This window comes from Carassius carassius, chromosome 36 (genome assembly GCF_963082965.1).
Source record: "Carassius carassius chromosome 36, fCarCar2.1, whole genome shotgun sequence".
In the NCBI taxonomy this organism is placed as follows: domain Eukaryota; kingdom Metazoa; phylum Chordata; class Actinopteri; order Cypriniformes; family Cyprinidae; genus Carassius; species Carassius carassius.
In genome coordinates this window covers 2,883,339-2,908,745 of record NC_081790.1, presented here as the reverse complement: position 1 = coordinate 2,908,745, position 25,407 = coordinate 2,883,339, and the positions used below count along the sequence as shown (strand labels likewise).

The window sequence follows — 25,407 nt, the reverse complement described above, 5'->3', positions numbered from 1 at the left end:
TTTCCGGTTTCTGCCATTTTGCGGTTGCGGGTCGGTCTCGAGCTGCTGGTGCGTTTCTCACCGAATACCGACAATAAAGTATTTTAAAGATAATAAAGCCCACATAAACCGGTAACATGTCAGATTTTGACAGCAACCCCTTCGCGGACCCGGAGTTCAGCAACCCGTTTCAGGTAACATTAAAGTTAATGTGATCTCACTGCTGGTTTTATTATAGTGACTCGGCGCAACGCTTTCTGTGTGTTTACAGATAAAATAAATACATTTTCTAGTAATTTCTATTACGTCCGTATATAAGTAAGCCATTTAATCCTATTATCTTCAATGAAAAGCACAGAATCTTTTTATTAACAAGTCAGTAGTGTGAACATGTCATTTTTGGCTCTTTAGTTTTGTTCGTTAGATGTTATTATTATTATTATTATTGGTTTTCTTAATTTTTTTAAAACCATTTTTATGCGTAGTCAATCCAAAACAAACCTTTAATGCTCTATAAATTATATTTCACCGTACCAACATATTCTTTATCAAGAGGGATCTTTAATTCTGGGTTTGGTTTCTAACCTTTGCTTTATTTCTACAATTTATTCCTACCTAAAATTGTACAATCTACATTTTTTTTATAATGTATAGATATAGGAATAACTGATATTGTTAGGAATAGATATAATAGTTGAACACTTACTGGACTGAAGCATCTTAGGTTTACTTGATTATCCAAACTATAATTTTTAGCAGAATCATGTTCAAATGTGAGTATCAAATATGCTCATCAGGAACATTTATTTAATTCATCACTGTATTGCATTCCTTTATATGTTGTGCTCATTAAACTGAACATTTAAATATTTTACTAAGCCATACAGTGCAAAAACTTATATTTATATGCATTTTATGTAAGTATCTTATCTTATGGAGAAGCATTCAAATTAATCACTTTTTGTCCATGTGAATATCAGCATTTGCATTTAATTGCATAATTTTGAGGCATTTTTCCTCTGTGTTCTTCCTATATCATACTATATGAGCCATAAAAGTCTTCTGTATGACACTTAACATAAAACACATATGCAAACTATGGAAATAAGATTTTGTCTAAAAGTGAAATTAGCTGTTCAATAAAAATAAATCACCTATTATTTCACATCAGGTTTCACAGGTTAATACACAAAGGCCATCTGCCATGAGTTTTCCCTCTTTTGTTTTCCTCTCTCTCTCTTGTAGTCTCCGGGGAGAGTCTGTATATTTGACATTACAGGTGTTGTAGACTCCCAGATGGGATCGGACCCGTCTTGGAGGTGCAGGGGGACAAAAGCAAATTCATGAACAGCAGATTGAGGCCTTTGTTCGGTCGGATAGGACATGATCATTAGACCTCTTAGAGAACGAAGCACCCAGTTCTCTCTCCTTTCCTCGTTTCTAATACCAAACCACCCACGTTTACACAATCAGCAGCAGCTTTCCTTCTCAGAAGTGTTTCTATTAAAGCATACCTCTTAAGCCGTCATTAAACTCAACTGGTCAGACGAGGTATTTCATTAAAAGATCGGCTGTAATGGTATGCGGTCCGTCATGGGGTTGCTGTGGTAACAACACCGTAGCCGACCGACTCAATAATTAATGCGTCCTCCTGATTGCATTGTTTTTCTGACTCCCGTCTTCACTGTGTATATAGACCGTCTTGAGCTTGCAGTTTCTTATTGTCTTGATTCATTTGCTGGATTTCTTCCAGAGCTCATCAGTAAATACCTGAAACACTGGGTTTGGTGTTTTGTCCGTCTCAGAACATCAGCATGCAGACAATAGCATCTCGGTTGAATGCTGTTATTTATTAATGCTGCTGTTATGATGACAGATGATGGTGGAATTAGGATAATAGTGCATTTGACAAAACTACTTTAAACTTCAAAATGAAATGTTTAATTCAATGTGCTACTTTGTTCTTTGTAATTTTGAATCCACTAGACATTTTAAGAGTAAATCTTATACTACGTTTTGTAAAAGGGAGATTTGTGTGAGAAAACTACTGAAATTGAACCAAAACATGTTTAAAAAAACACTTTGTGTCCATTAGAGAAGTAGTTAAATATGTCTGATTCTTGAGCAGTTCTTTTATTTGAATCAGATCTTTTCAGTGACGCATTTCAGCTTACAGCTGATGGATTTTCAGTGAATAATCACCCAATTTCTTGCAATAAAGACCCAAAGTCTTGCAGGGCTGAAATGACGTGAGGGGGCTAAATGATGACAATTTTTATTCGTTAACTTCCCCAGAAAAGACAAAAGCTTTGAGTTTGGAGGAAGAGTCATTCCTCACCGGAGTCTGGTAATCATTGTTAAACATTTCTGACTCTATAAGGCAGTTCCTAAATGAAACCACAGAGCAAACAGTCTTTATCCTGGATCAGATCCTGGTAGAAACGACTCTTACGTTGTGCTGAAACAGTGAAATGGTGCAGCTTCATCAGTGCTGCAGGATGTTGCAGAACCGCTGCATGGGTGTGTGTGTGTGTGTGTGTGTGACTGAGACTAACTGCATGCATGCATGCATTTGACCCTGACTGAACACGTTTGACCTTATTACAGTCATTTCATAATGCAGCAGTTGTCAAACTCATAAAACTAGTCAGTGTGTGTGTCACAGCTGTAAGAAAGTAGGCTGTCTAAATGAGGTCCGTCTGATTCTATCCATCACTTGGAGATCGTAATGAGAACACAAGAAGAGAGAGAAAACTAATGATCTGATTAGATGGATGTTTCTGGAGACGTGGGCTGCTCTGCAGATGCAGGGGAACCTATTACAGCGTGCACTGTGTGTGTGTGTGTGTGTTTGCCTTCATTCACACTGTTTGTTGAGGGAGCGGTGATTAAGAACAGAATGGTTTTATTTTAGTTTCTCTCTGAGTCACTCATGTCATCGGCGGAGGAACATTACTGTCAAGGACTTCACTGAATGAGAATTTCGTTAGTAGGGTTTTCGCTCACATCTTCTGATTTCTCAGAATGACCACCTGTCAGAAACCTAGCCGGCTGTATTCAAAGGCAGCATCAGAAGTGCAGTGAAGCCTCAAAAGTGAGCAAACAGAAACAGTGTGCCATTCAGGGTTTATAAGAAAAAGACAACAGTCTTATGCTTTAATAACATTTCATACACACAGTGATTGATACAAAAAAGTTAATAAATATAGTCACAAATGATTTATAAGAAATAAATATAAAATACATATTAAAAATAAATTTAATGTACGTTAGAGACATTTTATATGTGTTAGTAAATTTTTATATTCAAATAAAAGGTGTAAAAGAAAAAACAATAATGCACACAACAACACATTGGTTAAAAATAATAATCAGAAAAGATGCATAAGAAAAAAATAAATAAATACATTAAATACACAGCAAATGCTATGTATATATTTTTGTTTATATTTCTTTTGAACTGAGCTGGGACATTGTTTATGTAATGTTTATATGATTCAAATGCTGTTCAGGAAGGGAGCTTCGGTTTTGAACCAGAGCTGTTCTCTCTCTGAAACAAGATGTTTTATAACTTTCTTGTATGAAAGACTGAGTGGATGGATTTTTTTTACATGCATTTAGCTTTCAGTGATACTTGGACGCAGATATTTCTGAAATATATTTTTACCTGCTAGATAGACAAGGGAGCAATACTGCATACTAATCAGCATACTATACTAGTCCCAGATGCCTTGGGCTCTGGTTTATTCTCATTTTCTTTTTACTATTAACTTATCTTTGTCATATTGGTTTCTTATTTAGATTAGATTCAACTTTAATGTCACTGCACATGTAAGGTACAGGGTAATAAAATGCAGTTAGCATCTAACCAGAAGTGCAATAAGCAGTAAATACAGAATATAAAAGATCTATAATATGTACAATAACTATACAGATAAGTATTATGGACATAATTTACAGATTTTAAATACTATCAGCATGATATACAGATAGGTGTACTATGAACATACTATACAGATGGATTATTTTAAAGTGTATGTACACTATAGGCAGAAACTATGAACATATGAACATAATTACACTATTGCATTGGACAGTAAAGTGCATAGAAAATATTACAGTGTGAAAATGGATTATTCAGTGTTTCTGGATGAACAGACAGTAGTGCAAGTAATAACAAGTTTACTGTTTTTTGCTTGTTGTAAATAAATAAGTCAGCTGTAGTGATGAAGAAATGTATTTCTTAATTAATAATCTTTTTTTTATTTTTTTATCTTGTATGTGTTTTTTGTAAAGCACTTTGTAACCTCTGTTTTAAAGTGTGCCTGACTTTGTGGTCTTGTAGGTTTCACTTGCATATCTGTAAGGTGACATTTCAGGTTTCTTTTGTCTTCTAGCCCACACAAAACTGCATCCTTTTGTCTGTCTCCTCCCCAAACATTTGGCCTTAAATGTGAACACTCACGTCACAGCACACTCATTGTTAAGATGTTCTCTACAAGACAAATAAACCTGTGTGTAGACAATCTTCTCTGCATTAACGTCAGATGTGTCACACCAGCCTTGCGCTCAGATTTGTTTTGCATGTGCTTGGGAAAGTTTGCAGCAGTTATGTTTGCGTTGATCTGGTTTGCACCGTTTTCATCTCGGCTGCATTCAACGCTAATCTTGTTTCTTTCTAAAATAAGCTTTTATTCTGTGAATACTCGATTGCTGTGCTTGTCAAATCTCCGTGTACATCCTGAAATTCTCTGTAGTTATGAAGAAACGCAGTGCTGGAGGAGGTCAAACCCAGATGCACTGCTTGGGTTGTGTTTCCCGCTTTAGAATCAGGTCACCGAATGTGAGCGAGCACTCTTACATATAGAGTGATTCACAAGGACATATGTGATGTAAATGGTTATTTCTGTACTTTATCTTCATATTTTGGGTTACATATTACAGTACATCCTCAATAGCTTCATGTATCATACACATTTAGGTAAACAAGTGGCTCACACTAAAAGGAACAGTTCACCCAAAATAAAACTTTTCTGAAAATGTGCTCACCCTCAGAACATCCAAGATGTAGATGGGTTTCTTCATAAGATTTGGAGAAATATAGCATTGCATCACTTGCTCACTAATGGATGCTCTGCAGTGAATGGGTGCCGTCAGAATGAGAGTCCAAACAGCTGATAAAAACATCACAATAATCCACAAGTCATCCACATCAGTCCATCAGTTAACATCTTGTGAAACCAAAAACTCTAAGATTTTTTAAAGAAATGAATCCATCATTAAGATGTTTTAACATCAGATCATTGCTAAAATACGAGTCCATAATACATAATAACGCTTCCTCCTGTGTAAAAGTCCATCTCCTGTTGTCCCTCTTACGTCAAAATCCACACACATATGTGTTTAGAGCTGTTTTGGCCTGTAAACGGTGAATTGTAAATCTGTGCAGATTTCTTTCCTGATTCAGACCAGACAACATGTTCACATTCGAAAGCAATATTATGAATAGAGAACTCCTATTTTAGCTGGAAGCAACAGATTGTTTCTTACAAAAACACAGCTTTTCTCTTCACAAGATGTTAACTGATGGACTGGAGGGGTGTGGATTATTATGATGTTTTTATCTGCTGTTTTGACTCCCATTCTGACGGCACCCATTCACCCACTACTGGACTAATGGTTAAGTACATTTTCACCAGATTTACATGTTTGGGTGAACTATGCAAATTGAGAGAAAGTGTAAGTGAGTTGGTTACATAGACGATATTCGTGTGTGCTTCAGACTTTTTAGACTCGCCTATAATGCCTAAAAATGCTTTCTATGTAGGCGTTTCACTAGGTTTGGAGATACAGACATGCGTTCAGGTCAGGTGATCACAGAGTGTGACATCAGACATCACTGTCTCACAGTGTGTATATGATGACAATACTGAAGACAAAGACAGTATCTTCTGACTAGTACAGATGTGTGTGAATATGTGTCTGAAATATTCATGGCTCTGGAATCCTGACATTCCTCCAGCCGTATGAAACGGATCCACCCTTAGGACCTGAGCGCTGCATACTGGGGCTGCTATGGAAACAAGGGATGGTTTAGTGTGTGTGTGTGTGCGTGTGTGCGTGTGTGTGTGTGTGTGTGTGTGCGTGTGTGTGTTGTGTGTGCGTGTGTGTGTGTGCGTGTGTGTGTGTGTGTGTGTGGGGTTAACATTCTTTGGACCTCGTGTGTTAAATGAACCTCTGGTTTAGTCAGTGAGGGAATAGTCAACTATCTTTATCCAGAAGCACAGGAGTTTAGATCTTTCCCGCTGTGTGTTTGGAGTGAATACTAGTGTGCATCAGAACTGCCCGATGTAAAAAGTAGTAGGTTATGAAAGAATAAATGTTTGAAACCGTATAAGCCTGAATGAATGTACTGAGACGGCGTACAGGATTTTTCTTCCGGTGATGACTTAACATTTGCCGAGCCAAGAACTGCGTCAGAAGGAGATTCTGGTTCATTCGTCACACAGAAGTCGGGTCAAGTCAGGTGCATTGCATTGTGTGATACTTTTCAAATTGTTTGTTTTACTGTATAATGGCAATACCTGATGAATGATTATTATTTATAATAATAACTGTGCATGCTTCTTTTGTTTCAGCAATAAAAGAGTGTATGGGTATTCTGTCTGCCTACTGATTAATGTGCAGACTATGCAGATATATCGCTACTAAATATTGCTATAATATTAAAAAACGTATGGTAACAAATTAAATTAAATTAATATTTTATTATTTTATTTATTTATGTATTAGTATATTATTTTATTATTTATAATCATAACAACAACAATAACAAGAATTGTCCATGCAAAAAAAAAAAAAAAATATATATATATATATGAAATTTAATTATATAATATATATATATATATATGAATAATTTAAATTATTATTTATATATATTGTTATTATCAGTGTTGCTGTTGTGTTGATATTATTATTATTGTTGTTGTTATTATTAATAATGTGTGTTTTTTTATTGTTGTAGTCTATTGGTTAAAGAATAAATTAAAATATATATTTTATTAATAATAATAATAATTATTATTATTATAATATGTTTGATAATCAACATGCAGAACTTAAACTATTGCTTTAACCTTTAAAAATGTAATTGGTGTGGTATTGGTCATAAAGATCCATATTGGTTATATCTTCACTCTGAACCCTGGATTGATCTCTTCCCCTTATCTATTTATAGCTTTTGCTCTGTGTAAATTACTGGAATCAGGCAGGAGAAAATTACAGCTTCAGTCTGATATTCCTGATGTTGTGGAAATGGAGGACAGCATGTGTAGTATTTCCTCTGTGAAGAAGCGTGATATAATATGTGTTTGCTTTCTCTCTGTTGTTCTGTGCTTTAATCTTATGCTGACTCAGCACTGGGTGTCAGGATTGGTTTGCTCCAAAATTCTCCGACATCTGTGTGAAATTAGTCCTGATAATCGTGCCTTAATATCAGCAGCAGATATTAAGAGGAAAAGTTTGAGTTTGTTTAGTGCTGTTCAGATATTAGTTCATGGTAGTTTTATAGCAGCAGTTAAGCTGTTTGTTGTCAAACCATGTTGCAAAGTCATAAGTTATGTCACATTCATAATGATTTGTGAATGACTTGTTTGTGCAGTTTAGTTTCAGCATGTGTGTAAATAAGACGAGGTCGTGCACACACGAGTTTAGCACACATGCCATACAAACTGTAGGCTACAGTTACGATAGAGTAAAAAAGAATTTTTGATCTACTGTATTCACTGTTCAGTTCCATAAAGCCAAACCAAACATCAGAAGGAGCTTTATTTGCTAAGTGCAATCACACACACAAAGAATTTGTTTTGGTTTACAGGAGTTAACATAAATATGCAAGAAGATTCATCATAGATCTGTCTCTTCTAGACCGCAAACCTATTCAGTCCACACACTAAACGTCTGATGCATTTTGCATGCAAATCTGGGAATCGCTTTCTTGGTCTAGTAAGCTCTGCTATGATCGGCTGAATTTACTCAAGTTTTTTTTTTTTATCAGTCTGTCGGGAAACAAAGTCATGTTGACAAAATAGTGTTAGTAAGCCATTTTTTCTTCCAAAAAATCTGTCAAAACTTTATATTTTTTTCTAATAGAACAATTTTGTATCTAATCAGCAACTTATGAAATTTTAAAAGTGGGTCTATTTTATTTTATTTTAAACTATTTTGTCTCAAAAAATGTTGTAAAAAAACAAAAAGGTAAAAGATTTGTATTTTGAAGTTTCATTATTTCACTTAAATCTATGCGTTTTTTATTTTACACATTTATATGTGTAAGGCGACGGGTCAGACTAAGAGCGGTTCAAAACCCCTTATGAGAAGAATAAATCAAAGGACCGTGACGTCGCCCGGTATGGCGCAGCCGGGGCCCCACCCTGGAGCCAGGCCCGGGGTTGGGGCTCGTATGCGAGCGCCTGGTGGCCGGGCCTCCCCCCACGGGGTCCGGCCGGGCTCAGCCCGAAGGAGCGACGTGGGGCCGCCTTCCCGTGGGCTCACCACCTACAGGAGGGACCGTAAGGGGCCGGTGCTTAGACAATCGGGTGGCAGTCGAAGGCGGGGGCCTCGACAGCCCGATCCCTGGACACGGAAACTAGCTCTAGGGACGTGGAACGTCACCTCACTGGCGGGGAAGGAGCCCGAGATTGTGCGTGAGGTAGAGAGGTTCCGACTAGCGATAGTCGGACTCACCTCTACGCACAGCTTGGGCTCTGGTACCACACTCCTCGAGAGAGGATGGACTCTTCACCACTCTGGAGTTGCCCATGGTGAGAGGCGGCGGGCTGGTGTGGGTTTGCTTATAGCCCCCCAGCTCAGCTGCCATGTGTTGGAGTTTACCCCGGTGAACGAGAGGGTCGCTTCCCTGCGCCTTCGGGTCGGGGATAGGTCTCTCACTGTCGTTTGTGCCTACGGGCCGAACGGCAATGCAGAGTACCCAGCCTTCTTGGAGTCTCTGGGAGGGGTGCTGGAAAGTGCTCCGACTGGGGACTCCGTCGTTTTACTGGGGGACTTCAACGCCCACGTGGGCAACGACAGTGACACCTGGAGGGGCGTGATTGGGAGGAACGGCCCCCCTGATCTGAACCCGAGCGGTGTTCAGTTTTTGGACTTCTGTGCTAGTTACAGCTTGTCCATAACGAACACCATGTTCAAGCATAAGGGTGTCCATCAGTACACGTGGCACCAGGACACCCTAGGCCGTAGGTCGATGATCGACTTTGTGGTCGTTTCATCCGACCTCCGGCCGTATGTCGTGGACACTCGGGTGAAGAGAGGGGCGGAGCTGTCAACCGATCACCACCTGGTGGTGAGTTGGATCCGATGGCGGGGGAGGAAGCTGGACAGACTCGGCAGACCCAAACGTACTGTGAGGGTCTGCTGGGAACGTTTGGCCGAGTCTCCTGTCAGAGAGATCTTCAACTCCCACCTCCGGCAGAGCTTCGACCGGATCCCGAGGGAGGCTGGAGATATTGAGTCCGAGTGGACCATGTTCTCCACCTCCATTGTCGAAGCGGCCGCTCGGAGCTGTGGCCGTAAGGTTTCCGGTGCCTGTCGAGGCGGCAATCCCCGAACCCGGTGGTGGACACCGGAAGTAAGGGATGCCGTCAAGCTGAAGAAGGAGTCCTATCGGGCCTGGTTGGCTTGTGGGACTCCAGAGGCAGCTGACAGGTACCGGCAGGCCAAGCGGACTACAGCCCGGGTGGTTGTGGAGGCAAAAACTCGGGCCTGGGAGGAGTTCGGTGAGGCCATGGAGAAGGACTATCGGTCAGCCTCGAAGAGATTCTGGCAAACCGTCCGGCGCCTCAGGAGAGGGAAGCAGTGCCCTACCAACGCTGTTTACAGTAGAGGTGGGGAGCTGTTGACCTCAACTGGGGATGTCGTTGGACGGTGGAAGGAATACTTCGAGGATCTCCTCAATCCCGCTGTCACGTCTTCCATTGAGGAAGCAGAGGCTGAGGGCTCAGATGTGGACTCGTCCATAACCCAAGCTGAAGTCACCGAGGTAGTCAAGAAACTCCTCGGTGGCAAGGCACCGGGGGTGGATGAGATCCGCCCTGAGTACCTCAAGTCTCTGGATGTTGTGGGGCTGTCTTGGCTGACACACCTCTGCAGCATCGCGTGGCAGTCGGGGACGGTGCCTCTGGGATGGCAGACCGGGGTGGTGGTCCCTCTTTTTAAGAAGGGGGACCAGAGGGTGTGTTCCAACTACAGGGGGATCACACTTCTCAGCCTCCCTGGGAAAGTCTATGCCAGGGTACTGGAGAGGAGAATCCGGCCGATAGTAGAACCTCGGATTCAGGAGGAACAGTGTGGTTTTCGTCCAGGCCGTGGAACACTGGACCAGCTCTATACCCTCTACATGGTGCTGGAGGGTTCATGGGAGTATGCCCAACCAGTCCACATGTGCTTTGTGGATTTGGAGAAGGCATTCGACTGTGTCCCTCGCGGCGGCCTGTGGAGGGTTCTCCGGGAGTATGGGGTCCGGGGCCCTTTGCTAAGGGCTATCCGGTCCCTGTACGAACGGAGCAGGAGCTTGGTTCGTATTGCCAGCTGTAAGTCAGACTTGTTCCCGGTGCGTGTTGGACTCCGGCAGGGCTGCCCTTTGTTGCCGGTTCTGTTCATGATTTTTATGGACAGAATTTCTAGGCGCAGCCAGGGGCCGGAGGGGGTCAGGTTTGGTGACAACACGATTTCGTCTCTGCTCTTTGCGGATGATGTTGTCGTGTTGGCCTCATCAGGCCAGGACCTTCAGCATCCACTGGGACGGTTTGCAGCCGAGTGTGAAGCGGCTGGGATGAGAATCAGCACCTCCAAATCCGAGGCCATGGTCTTCAGTCGGAAAAGGGTGGCTTGCCCACTTCAGGTTGGTGGAGAGTTCCTGCCTCAAGTGGAGGAGTTTAAGTATCTTGGGGTCTTGTTCACGAGTGAGGGAAGGATGGAACGGGAGATTGACAGACGGATCGGTGCAGCTTCTGCAGTAATGCGGTCGATGTACCGGTCTGTCGTGGTGAAGAAAGAGCTGAGCCGCAAGGCGAAGCTCTCGATTTACCGGTCAATCTACGTTCCTACTCTCACCTATGGTCATGAGCTTTGGGTCATGACCGAAAGGACAAGATCCCGGATACAGGCGGCCGTAATGTGCTTTCTCCGCAGGGTGGCTGGGCGATCCCTTAGAGATAGGGTGAGAAGCTCAGTCACCCGGGAGGAGCTCAGAGTAGAGCCGCTGCTCCTCCACATCGAGAGGGGTCAGCTGAGGTGGCTCGGGCATCTGTTCCGGATGCCTCCTGGACGCCTTCCCGGGAAGGTGTTCCGGGCACATCCCACTGGGAGGAGACCCCGGGGGAGACCTAGGACACGCTGGAGAGACTATGTCTCCCGGCTGGCCTGGGAACGCCTCGGTGTCCCCCCAGAAGAGCTGGAGGAAGTGTCTAGGGAGAGGGAAGTCTGGGGTTTTCTGCTTAGACTGCTGCCCCCGCGACCCGGCCCCGGATAAGCGGTAGAAGATGGATGGATGGACATTTTATATGTATTTCTGGGTCAAAACGGACCCAAACTCTGGACTGAGTTTAACCCCGAAAAGGTCTATATTTTCCCTCTTTTTTTTTTTTTTTTTTTTTTTTTGTTAAAATATATAGAGAGATATTGGGAGTAGTTCATGTTTTAAACCACATTTTAGTCTTGTTTTTTTGTCAATGGTATTGCATGTTGATATATTCATAGTTTCATGTGTTTAATAAGTGTTTAATCAATGATACTGGTGTTGTCTTCGTCTCATGTTACTCATGGAAAAGAAATGTCATCAACAAATGTTTTCATCTTAGTTTTTGTTAACAAAATTAACACTACTAAAAAATACCAGGTAGGCTTTCAGGTTTATGCGTAGAAAACATAAGATCCATAGTCAGACAATCAAATTAAAGTAAACTGAAGACCTTTGTTACTTACAGGTGTGTGCAAATCGTGTAAAAAAAAATATCTAGGTGAAATATCCTAAACAGACAAATACTTAAAGACTGTTTCCTCTCTCTGTGTTTTCTGCAGGATCCATCTGTGACACAAGTAACGCGGACTGCCCCTCCTGGCCTGGAGGAGTATAACCCTTTCACAGACACAAAGCCGGTGAGACAAACTCACTCTTATATTGAGATGCTGTACACTAATTATGTTCAAAATTAACAAGTGTATAATTAGAAGAACGGCTCGAAAATACCATCCGCCAACACACTTTGAGAAAAGAGTGAGAGGGAGGCTGGCTGTCTGTGCTTAGAAAGGGTTTTTACGTACCAGTGTTAATTTGGCACTGTTGAGATACTATTATAGTTTTTATTAATATTTTAGAAAATATTTTTTATTTTAAAAGTTTCTTTAATTTTAGGTTGTGTTTTAGATTTTATGATATTTGAAAATACTTCTAGTAATTATTTTTTAGTTTTAGATATTTGAGTACATCAAGTAACTGAAAATGAGAAATATCTGAAATTAGTTTTATTTTTATTTATTTTTTTAATTTCAAGTAGCAAATGTTTTATGGCTTTAGTTTTAGTTAACTGTAATAACACAGTTACATAATAAATACAACCTACAATTTTTGAGAATAGTGCATAATGCAACATAAAGATTTCAAACATTATAGTTTTATTATATTCTAGAAATATATTTAGAATATAAGAATAAATAAATATCTTAGAAATAAACAGCTATTATAACTGATTTATTTTTTTGCATGCACTCGAACAATGTGATTGGGGTTGATTTCATTTCTGCCATCATGCTGGTAATGGAAGGTCAATTGGAGTACATTGCATTGTGGGATACAGTATGTCATGCCGTGTGCTCTGTTTTATACTGCACATTTTGCCAAATGTTGTAGGTCATCCAAATGTGTGTATAAGGTGCACTGTAAAGGTGCCAATCAGTCGACTGAATGCTTTTAGATTACATTTATCCCTTGCCTTAATTAGGCACATGAATTGCTTCATTTCTGAATGATCCACAACATTCAAAACACTGTCAGATACATTCAGTCATTCTGAAAATGATTGAAAAGAAAAAATCTTATGTTGTTGTTATTATGTTGCAAATAAGGTGAAGGCGTGTGGTGTTTTGGACTACTGTGTACTCATTTTATTTTTTGGCATTATAGGTCCCACCAGGCTCCGCCCCTAAATCAGTCCCGCCCACAGCCAACACACAGCCGGCCATCATGAAACCCACCGAAGAACCGCCAGCTTACACTCAACCTCAGCAGACACCGGTACATGCACCTCACTTTATTCTTTACTTAATTCACTTGAAATGAAATTGAAGTCAAAAAGTAGAAAAAGTTATTTAAATTGTTGTTTTGACCTGGCACTAATGCTCTCAGGGGATGAGCAGTGCTTTATAGATGTTTGCATCATGTTCCTTACTAATATTACACTGGTTTGACTAGGGCTGCATGATTAAGGGGATTTTATTTTTTATATGTATTGTTTAAAAGCTTTTCTCTGCTTGTTATTAGGGCTGCATTGATTTGGTCAAGAATTTTGTGATCATAAAGCAATACAGCTGTAATTGTATTATTATTATTATTATTAACAACAATAATATATATATATATATATATATTAAGATGTATAATAAGAAGAATAATCATTAGAATTATTATTATTATTATTAAATTACATAAGTAGGCCTAATATAATTAATAAAACAGTTATTAAAATTATTACTTAATATTAAAGTATTAAAATGAGAAATAATAATACTCTTTGAATATTTCACTATAAAATAAAAAATTGATTATTCAAGAAAAATAAGAATGTAATTTATTATAGTTCAGCTGTAAAATTAAAATACTAATATTTAGGGCATTTTTAAATATCAAACCAACAAGCTTTTATTTTAGAGAAATCTGCAGAGATCCCTTAAAGCTTCTCTTTTGTTGAAAACAGCAAGTTTTCATTACACGTTGATGAGCTGCTCATATGTAAATGAACACAGTGCCATGTTTCACTCTGAAACACGCAGCACTTATTGTTTCAAATAAATTTGCAACCTTTGCAACTTGGTAATCTCGCTAAAACAAATCACTGTTTCAGTTTTATTCCAATTAATCATGCAGCCCTGCTGGTGGTTATATTATTGGGCACTCTAAATGTGCTTCCTGTTCATTTATACACACTGAGGGACGAGTCTGAATTATTTTATGTGTTAATCAACTGCTCAAAGCTCCTTCAGAAGGACTTTCTGAGTCCTTAAACACCCACTTGGGTCCGTGTGAAGCACAATCCTTGATGCAAACGTTGATGTCAGAGGGTATTCACATGGAAAATCCTCCTTGATTTCACTGAAATATCCTCAGTAGGACAACAGAAGCTTCCAGCAGGCAAGAGCTGCGAGCCAGTCTGCTCACGAGTGCGCTTCTACTGTATAATTCAGCATGCCTGAGGGACAGGGACGCCTCGCTCCACACATATGGACACACAGGCACACTTTGGGTGTGTGTCAGATGACTCACTCGCTCGGGCTCCATGCGTGACGTCAGATGCTTTGAGTTAGGACACAACGAGGTGATCCAGATCTTCAGGAGGAGGCCGAATCAGAAGCTCAGGGTCTGGCGCTGTAGTCTTTAGTTTGTAGTAGCAGCGGAGAGGAGCTGAGCCTCAGGGTGACAACAGAAGGATTGTTAAAGGACTTGTTGCCCACTGGCTTTATTAAGCCGTGCTAGTCACATGGTGCTGCCTTCAGGGAAAGCTGGGGATTTCTGAGCCCTTAAAATGACCCAGAAACAAGGGCAGAATGCGTCAACAGAAGAGTGATTCTCAAAATTATAATCTGTCATAACTGGGACGCTGTTGTAATGAGTGCAGGATACGTCAGCACTATGAGGTCCGGTGCAGTCAGGACTTTATTTTTGGTCGAAGCGGGATGCAATCATATAATTTATGCAAAAGTGCTTTTAAACTCATATTCAAACTCTACTGTGTGTGTTTGCTAAACAGTATGGAGTGCAAACAATGAACTCTCACATCCCACACTGTATTTACACTACAACCAGTTCAGTTTATGAAAGTAAAAGCTTGGAAAATTCTCTATCACTGTAGCGTTCATTTTTATGACCAGCTATAAATCAAGTTAATCTCATCAGCTGTTTAGTTCCTTACTTGTGATATTGTATTCAACTCTATAAAGTTATCCTTAAAGGCGAGAGACAGATCTAAACTTTTAGAGTTCATCACTTGGATTCCGCGATTGTGGTTTTATAGAAGAGAAGCTTGTTTCTGACGCGGGGTGTTTTTATATCATGACTCTTTGATTGTATTTGGAAATCTGTTTCACCGTTTTTGAATTAATTTATTTTATATCACTATTTAATATTTTATTAAATATTCGTTTAAAGAATATATATTTAAACTATGGCATGAAACTTAAGTATTGCACAAATAAGTAGACATTGGATTTTCATCAAAGTAAAAAAAAAAACTGAGCTGTTTTCTCGTTTAATCAATCAATACATTATATTTTATATTACATTACATTACATTATATTATATTATTGTCATGCCACACGGGGAGTGAGGAGACGCTGGAGATTTCTTCAGACAAGGAGTTTAAACTACAAAGTGTAAACACAGGAACTTTGAAGACATTTAACAGCCGACAGCGAACTCCAAACAGGAGCACTATTTATACACTGGACAAGACAATGGGAAGACGAGACACACCTGGGATCAGATTAATGCAAACGGGAAACACCTGGAAAGAGAACATAAAATGTCTGACAATTATATTTGAATATAGTAAATAATATATTTTTTCTTGTGTAATATAGTTCTTTATTTACATTTGCATTTAGTCATTTATTGGACGCTTTTACCCAAAGAGACTTACAAATGAGGACAATGGAAGCAATGAAAATCAATAAAAGAGCAATGATATGCAAGTGCTATAACACGTATCAGTTAGCTTAACGCAGTGCACGTAGTACGTTTTTTTATTATTATTATTCTGTAATAAATAAAAAGAAAACCGATAGAATATAATTTTTTTTAAGAAAACAAGTGCATGAATAGAGTCTAACAGGGACATGTCTTTTTTTTTTAAAGAATAGAATTAGAATAGTGAGTGTTAAAGTTAGAGGGTCAAATAAAGATGGAAGAGATGTGTTTTCAGCCGATTCTTGAAGATGGCTAAGGACTCAGCTGTCCGGATTGAGTTGGGGAGTTCATTCCACCAGGAGGGAACATTTAATTTAAAAGTCCGTAAAAGTGACCTTGTGCTTCTTTGGGATGGCACAATCAAGCGACGTTCACTTGCAGAACGCAAGCTTCTAGAGGCACATAAGTCTGAAGTAACAAATTTAGGTAAATGGGTGCAGAGCCAGTGGTAGTTTTGTAGGCAGAAGTTAATGTGTGTATGTACACTTAAGTACACACTACTGTTAAAAGGTTTGAGGTTTTGTTTTTAAAGAAATTAAAACTTATTAAGCAAGGATGCATTGAATTAAATACAATTATAATGTTACCAAACATTTCTATTTCAAATAAATGCTGCACTATTGAACTTTCTGTTCATCAAAGAATCATGAAATAAACCTAATCAAATCTAATATTTCACACTATTACTGATTTACTGTGTTTTTGATCAAATAAAAGCAGCCTTGGTAAGCAGAAGAGATGTCTTGAATGGTAGTATAGTTTTACATTCTCATACATAAGTCTTACATAAGCCATAATCAGTTCTGTAGTCATATTCAAATTTACAGTGTATAACGACACGCTAGATAACATATGGGGTGAATAAACAATACAAGACTTGCATTGTCAGGCAGACAGTGATTGGCCCTCACGGGTCTGAGTTTCAGACGTGTTTGTGATTGTTTCTGACAGCTGTGTGTCCAGAACATGCCTTTGGTGTGTTTGGATGTTGACTCTCCTAATGTTACGTTCTGCTGTGCCTGTAAGCCGAATTATTGTGTCTGTGTGTGTAGGATCAGGCGCGAGCCCAGGCCGAGTTATTGAAGAGACAGGAGGAGCTGGAGAGAAAAGCCGCTGAGCTGGACCGCAGGGAGAGGGAGATGCAGTCTCTCAGCGCATCAGGAGGTGAGTTATTAGCCTCGCCTCAAGCCTGTCTATGCTCCATCACTTATTCTGCTCTGAAACCTCCCACCTACCACAGTTAGGTCCTTAAACACAGCAAATGGAACAGGTTAGTCTCATTTATTAAGACTTCAGCATAAAATCCCATCCACATTGTAGCTTATTCTGACCACGATTGTGTAGAAAACTCATCTACATCACCATGCATCATATTTGGTAAATGAAATCCAGTGTGTTTCTCACTCATTTTCAGGTGCTGGTTCCAAAACAGTGCTTGTTTAGCTCAAACACATCACACTTTTGCACAAAATAGGATGCATTTTGTCGCATTTTTGCTTTTGATGACCATCAAAAAATATTGTATTCTCCCTTAATCAGCATAAAAACAGCACAAGGTCATGAGCCAGATTAGACAGATTTGGTCAATTCTCAGTCACTTCACTTTCACTTGCATGGCATTATTTTATGCCTAATCCTGATTTACTCTTTTTCTGCTATTTTGCAGGTTGTAAATTAAATCTTAATTTAGAAAAAATGCTGATGCATATATAACTTGGGAAAAACTGTATGTAATGAGAAGGTTTTATTGATAATTTGGAAATCATAAATGGTGGAAAAACTGAAACTGTGATGAGGAATAAGAAATGGGTACTTTTGTAAATTAAAAAGGAGTTTAAAAACTCAGAATTAAGATTTGGATATGTTAAATAATTTATTAATCAGTAAAAGGTGTGATTTTTAATAATAATAAAAAAGCTTTAAATTCCTTTGTATAGAATTAAAAAAATTAAAGAGTTGTTACCAGTTTATTACTGCAGTTACCCCTCTTAATTAATTAAATAAATTAGAAATTCTTTGAAATTTGAAATTACACATGAACCACACACAAAAAAAGCATGCTACATATTGCATGACGTTGCAAAACCACAGAATGTGAGAACTACCCATATTAACTCTTTCTTTGGGATGCATGGAATTTAATTCAGTTCCTTTGAATTTATAACTCATGATTGCTCAGAGTTGGTATTTTCAGTTATGTATAAAGATCTTAAATTTATAAAATTACTTAAATTTGTGACTCTCTCTGTGAAATCCAGTCTGAAGTTTCAAATTGAATTTAGATTTGATTTTAATCATTAATTTGACTGTGATATAAAACCTTGACAAATACTCAGTCAAAGGTATCAAGGTTACATACACACTACTAAATGTTACATTTGTACTTGAGTACATTTTTACATTTTTTTTTTCTCTAAGTTGTAGCCATTTTTGTGTGCAGTATGCATCAGCAGATCTGTAGACATTCGTTCTGTGGTTGAGTCAGTATTATGCTTAGATTTAGTGTGATTTACTGTCTCTGTGCACCAGGAGGAGAGGAAAAACAATTACTGTCCTGTTTCCTTGTTCTGTACCCCAGTTTACAATCTTTTGTCATCATGCTCCTTTTGCATCATCCACCTCTTTCTTTCCACTTTAAACTGATTTTCCGGTCTCCTTCTTGTCTCTAAGGGAGGAAAAACAACTGGCCGCCCCTTCCAGAGAAGTTTCCGGTGGGTCCGTGTTTCTATCATGACATATCCGTGGACATCCCTGTGGAGTTCCAGAAAACTGTCAAGATCATGTACTATCTGTGGATGTGTGAGTGACTCTTGACCAATCCCATAATGCCAGCAGACCAAAAACAGTAACCAAACATACGGTGTGTGAAGCCCAGCCAATCACAACAGAGAGCTCATTTACATATGCAGTAGGTACAGGTTACAAAAACAGCCTGTTTAATTCTATACTGTAGGTCAGACAAAGGTAGAACATCTTCATACTAAATGCTAAATTAGAAACCTTGAAATAATACTTAAGAAACCTTGACCAACATTATAAATGCTCTTTTTTGAAAGAAATATTATAAAACTGTAGAGTAAGTCTGTGTAATCCTCATAAGTTCCTCTTCAAGGTCTGTTTGAAGCCGAAAAGTTATTGAAGAATAGAGACTTAATATTTTAAACCTACAGTAGGTAGGTTTATAAGCTAGTATGTTGCCATAGTATATTTGCATTTAGACCTTTTTTTATTATAAGAAATGTAACATTTAAAATGACACATCAACCACATATTTACTTGTATTATTTTATGAAATTATAAAGTAAAAAGATTGTTTTACAATTACCAATATTAACCCAATTGGAATTAATAGATTTTGTTTACATTGCTTTAAATGTATATTGATCAAAAACAATACAAATTTATAAAACCTACCAATTATTTCTAACAAAATTACATCTGAACATCTTTTACTAATATTGATTCAGAAGTTTTCAATCAAAATAAACTAATTTTACGCAAATTAACTTTCCCTTTCAGATGAAAAATATGATACATTTTATCGTGATGCAATTGTTAGGCACACATTCATTAATTGACAGAAAATTACATAGAAATGGCGAGCGACACATTGAATGAAATGTGAGATTTTGAAGTAGAAAAGATACAATTATAATTTTTTTTTAAATCTACTTGAATAATCTTGATGTACAATTTGGAAATAATCATGCTTTCCACTGTAGTGTTTATTGAGATGATTGTTGTTATTGTGTTGTTGAGTACACAGCTGTGTCCGTCTGGGAAGCGCATCTGGTTTTTGGTCTGTGTAATAATAGTGTAAAGACTCTGGGGAAGTGACATGAAATGAATAGATTTCAGCAGTGTTTGTGCCTCCCAGAGAAACTGGATGAGATCAGTCACATGATACCAGACGCCTCATGTGATGAAGGTATCATGTGATTAGTATCCGACTGCTGTTTAAGTTTCGCTGAACTTGTTTTGTAGGAATTTGGAAGGGAATTGGGCAGAAAGCGACAGAGATATATGAATAACTCAAGAGATTCTTGGCAGTCATGCAGTAAAGATGTAGACAGACTCCATGAGTTAAATTAAACAGCTACAGTACAACTTGCTGGGCCTTTATTTTTTACAGCAAGAGTAAAGGAAGTACCATGTAAAGAGAAGTTATGCATGGTGATCTATAATATTAGCCTGTCCAATCTGAGAATTATAGATTGTAAACCACACTTAAAATCTTAAACTGACGCTATTTAAATTGATAATATAATCGGGAGCTTCACAATACGGTCTCAGTTAACTACATTAATTACTATGAACTAACATTAAGTATGTTAAGTGTTCAAGTGTCAAGTTTTCAAACTTTTGAGGTTGGTACGATTTCTTTATGATTTTTAAGGTCTCTTCTGCTCATCAAGGCTGCATTTATTTGATCAAAATATGTAATTATATTGCAGTTGAAAATAACTGTTTTCTATATATATATATATATATATATATATATATATATATATATATGCTGTAAAATGTAACTTATTCCTGTGATGCTGAACCAGAAAAAAATTCTGGTTATTATCAATATTGAAAACCGTTGTTCTCCCGAATATTTTTGTGGATACTGTGATGCCTTTTTTCTGAATTCTTTGATAAATACATTATGGCAGATTGATAAATTCTTTGATTTGAAGTTCTAAACAGCATTTATTTGAAATGGAAATCTTTTGTTACATTATAAACATATATATATATATGTGTGTGTGTGTGTGTGTGTGTGTGTGTGTGAATACGTTCTGGCTCTATCTTTTATAAATGATTGAACAATCTGGCTTTGAGCTCTACTATTAATGGAGTGACTTCTGTGTGACTGTGAAGGTTTTGCAATGATTCCGTTAATATAACCGAGACGGTGAATATTTAGACTGCTTTAATTATTAACAGGTTCATAGATGAAACATTCATACAACTTCAATTCATAAACTTGTACAAGTTTTTATTTTCAGTTGTCATTTTTGTTCTAGTGTCAGTTTAGTTATTTAAAAAATAGTTTTAAGTTGCTAAACGGTAAGCCATTGATGTATTTTGGATTTATTTTAATTAATTTGTTAGTTTTTTAACATTTTAATCCGTTTAGTCATGGTTTTCATACTTAATCTCTGCAAAGATTTCCCAAAGTTTAACCGGTATGTGCATAAAAGCTTCCTGACAAGAAATACTTTAAAGTAAATTAAAGGAGCAATGTCTCTTTTCTCCTGTTCCTCTCTTGCAGTCCACACGGGGACGCTGTTTACCAATATATTCGGCTGTTTGTCGTGGTTCTGTGTAGATGCGTCGAGGGGAGTGGATTTTGGTCTGGCCATGCTCTGGTTCATGCTCTTCACACCCTGTTCATTTGTCTGCTGGTACAGACCTCTGTATGGAGCGTTCAGGTATACACACACACACACACACACACACACACACACACACACATACACATACACACACTATCTTTATTGACAACTCAGACTATAACTGTTTTCTTTCTCTCTTTCTGTAGGAGTGACAGCTCTTTTAGGTTCTTTGTATTCTTTTTCGTCTATATCTGTCAGTTTGGTGTTCATGTGCTGCAAGCCATTGGCATTACAGGTTGGGGAGCCAGGTGAGGAAACACACACACACACACACACACACACACACACTTACACACAATCACACACTAGAATCAGAAATTAACCCGGTCAAAAGGGCAAAAACACAGCTGGAAGTGATTAAAAATGCACTAGGTATTTAAAAAGATGGCCTTTTTCTTTTTAAGCATTTCAGTCTACTTTTTTAATTACTTTCTAAGATTTACACATTTTAAATGTATGTTTTTCATAATGGGGGATGATTTATTATTATTATTTTTTTATTTGAGACCAGATTTAGTTTTTTTATCAAAGATAAGCTCTTAAAACCTTTTTATTTTTTGTTGTTTATTTACAGTTTAGTTATTATTAGGGCTGTCAGTCGATTAAAATATTTAATCGCAATTACTCATATGATTAACTCATGATTAATCGGAACTTAATTGCACATTTTTATCTGTTCTGAAATGAATACTTTTCAAGTTTTTAATACTCTAAGCAACGTGGGCATGGACAAATTTGGATGCTTTATGCAAATGTACATTTACATTTATGCATTTAGCTGATGCTTTTATCCAAAGCGACTTTCAGTGCATTCAGGCTATACGTTTTCTATTTCTTTTCTTTTTTTTGTCAGTATGTGTGTTCCCTGGGAATTGAACCCATGACCTTTTGCACTGCTAACGCAATGCTCTACCACTGAGCCACAGGAACACCAAATGTATGTTTATTATTATTAGTGAAACCATACTCAACATAGAGAATGAAGACTAGACATGTTTCAGAGGTCATAGATGTTTTTCAAAGAAAAAAAGAACATAGAAATACCAGGTTCCCCTTTCTTCTCTTTCTTTGCACTGGGTAATACTGACACAAGCCTGTTTATATTATTTGCAGGACTGGGCAGCTCACTTCTTTATGAACATGCATTATTATTTATTATGACTTGACTTCATCCTTAATAATAATAAAAACTGTCTTTTTATTGATTCCTTCCCTTTCGAGCTTGTACTTATTTGAACAAATGCCTGAAACTTGGTATTACGAGCACTTCCTGTGTCAGTTTGCCTCGTTAAGAAGAATCGCTTTATGTATTGCCCCAAATTTAAGTCGCTTTGGAACAAAGCGTCTGCAAAATGACTAAATGTATTATTAAATTTGTTTGCCTTTCTGTGCCCACATAACTATTGTATTTTGATGCATCCAAATTCTCCAAAAAACTGCTTTCATTTTATTTGACTGTTTCTGTTGTCAGACAACCGAATGAATATGAAATGAAACGCGACCCATTAAGACTACATAACCAGCTCTCCCTTCCAAGATGTTAATCTGCACTTAAATCCTGATTTATAATCGAGCCGTCATCTGATGAAATCAAATGCACACAAGATAAAGACAATAGCTGTGCTGTGATTTCATCTATACTTAAATAAGGTTTGTCCAATGATGTGTTATGTATTGTTGCTAGGCGCCTTCTATTTTTAAAATCAGTGTCGTTAAAATGAATTTGCATTAACGTGTTAATTTTGACAGCCCTAGTTATTATATATAGTTATTTTCCACTTGCTTCTCAACACCAATATGGTTGTGGTAGCTGACATTTTGTTAAAATATTAACAAATAAACAGTTTTATTTTCTGCTTCTTGTTCTGTTTAATGATGCATTTAAGTGCTTCTGACACCAAATTTGTAAATTGTTGAATATGTATCTAAAATTCAATGCACATTTTATTGAAAATAAAGTGGGTAAAAAGCACTCCTAGCAGCTTCAAAACTTGAGACAATAAAAACGTTACAATCTAGTACCGTGTAGAGCTGTTCAATCAAACATAGTGACTGGGTAATTGTTAAAAATGGTTTGTTTGAGTTTATTACATTAATATATTTTGTTGCTTATTTACAGCTACATTTGAATACATTTTTTAGGTCAGTGATCATTTTTCACTATGATGTATTTTGTCATTTAATTTGCTCGGATGGATGACATGCTGATTTCATGAGGGTAAAAAACAAAAACATTCCCATAAATGGCAATATTTAAATCAAATCTAGGTGGCAATTAATTAAAAAAATGTTTAATTTCAGACACAGACACTTTCACATGATTTTTCCTTCCTGCATCACATTAATATTCTAACATTGTGAAGGTTATGAGGACTGAACCATTGTTTGTGTTTGTAGCGGCTGGATCTCAGCGCTGACCGGGCTGAACACAAGTATTCCCGTCGGCATCATCATGATCCTGATTGCGGCTCTCTTCACCGCGTTGGCCGTCATCTCTCTCATCATGTTTAAAAAGGTGCTTCACCTCAAATGCACTTACATAGACTTCAGATCTTAACCAAAACAGTGTTAACCAAAACTTAAATGCTGAAATAAAATATTAATATTAAATGAAAACTTAATATTCAAAAAGAGATGAAATGGGTTTAAGTTCTAAAATGAGTAAAAAAACCTGTCTATATATATGTTATATAATATATGATATATTTTTGACCAAAAAACTGACAAAAGCACATAACAAAATTACTAAAACTCCCACTATCATTTAAATGAATCCTGAAAAAGAAGCTCATTCAACTAAATGAAATAAGTTTAAGTACTAAAATAAAAAAATGAATTAAAATCTGAGAAGCACGTAAAAAATATAAACACATTGAAAATTACTTTTACTGTTTCCTACTTTAGTTCTACTGTTGTTGTTTCATTTGAACCAGGCTGGTTGTTATAAGTGCCTATATATAGAACAAGTCATTTTCAGTAAAACATGTTTATTTGTATGTCCATGTGAATTAGAATTGGAAATAAGTAATGTTTCGTTGGCAACTTATTGAAATAAAACAAGTTGAAGTACTAAAAATAATACAATTATAAGTGAAATAACAAATAAAGCTAAATAAACAGAAAATCTAAAAATCAAAGCTCATTTAAAATGTTTAATCATTTCAAATAAATTCGGTAATAGTACAGTAATGATACTAAAACAACACTGAACCATAAACACAATGAAAATCTGTCAGTTTGACAAGGAGTTTTAACTGGTTTTAGGGTTTAGTCCTTCTTTCTCATTTTACATGTGTGTCAGTAGAATCAAGCTTGCATGTGTTTATTTGCAGGTTCATGCGCTGTACCGAACCACCGGCGCCAGCTTCGAGAAGGCGCAGCAGGAGTTCGCCACAGGTGTCATGGCCAACAAAACGGTGCAAACCGCCGCCGCTAACGCCGCCTCCACTGCTGCACGGGGAGCCTTCAAAGAGCAGATCTGATTGGTGCAGAGAACTCTGACTCCGCCCGTGCTACTTTGACCCCGCCCTCCACATTCCTCCTAACTGTCTTTACAGCCAATCATCAGCTCTGACTGGCTGTTCAAGACCACACCCACTTTCTTTGAATTAATCCAATCCTATGATTGACTGAAACCCCACCCACGGTCCCTCCCCTCCTGTCAATCAGCAGGTGTGCTCATCTATTCTTTAGTTGGAGTGTGTGTGTGTGTGTGTGTGGGGAACGTTTGTCTGTGTGTAAACAGCCTAAAGAGTCAATTTATATGTTCACATCGCTGTTGGGTGTCAGTTTGTCCCTGTTAAACAACAGGAAGTGATGTCATCCACTGTCCTTTTATGGGATCCAAGTAAAAAAGAATGGTTATTATCTCACAGGTTTGTCTTACGTAAAATCACACGTCCAGGTCACAATTAACCTCAAAATCAAAGGAAATCAACATTTGTGATATTTTTTTCTCTCTCATTTTTTGAGAACTGAGCGCATATAAAAACTGATTAAAATCATTTTTTGTTACATTCAGCTTAATTTTAATGAAAATGTCATAATGCAAATGCCATGTCATT

General features: G+C 37.7%; 1 protein-coding gene across 1 annotated transcript; it reads left to right on the top strand.

Moving 5' to 3' along the window:
* On the top strand, positions 1–25,407 carry LOC132116911 (secretory carrier-associated membrane protein 1-like). Its single transcript, XM_059525803.1, has 9 exons — positions 1–173; positions 12,079–12,156; positions 13,181–13,291; positions 17,009–17,120; positions 18,627–18,755; positions 21,220–21,379; positions 21,490–21,591; positions 23,741–23,858; positions 24,676–25,407. The coding sequence occupies exons 1-9, from the start codon at positions 117–119 to the stop codon at positions 24,823–24,825; spliced, it is 1,017 nt and encodes a 338-aa protein (XP_059381786.1). The 5' UTR covers positions 1–116; the 3' UTR covers positions 24,826–25,407.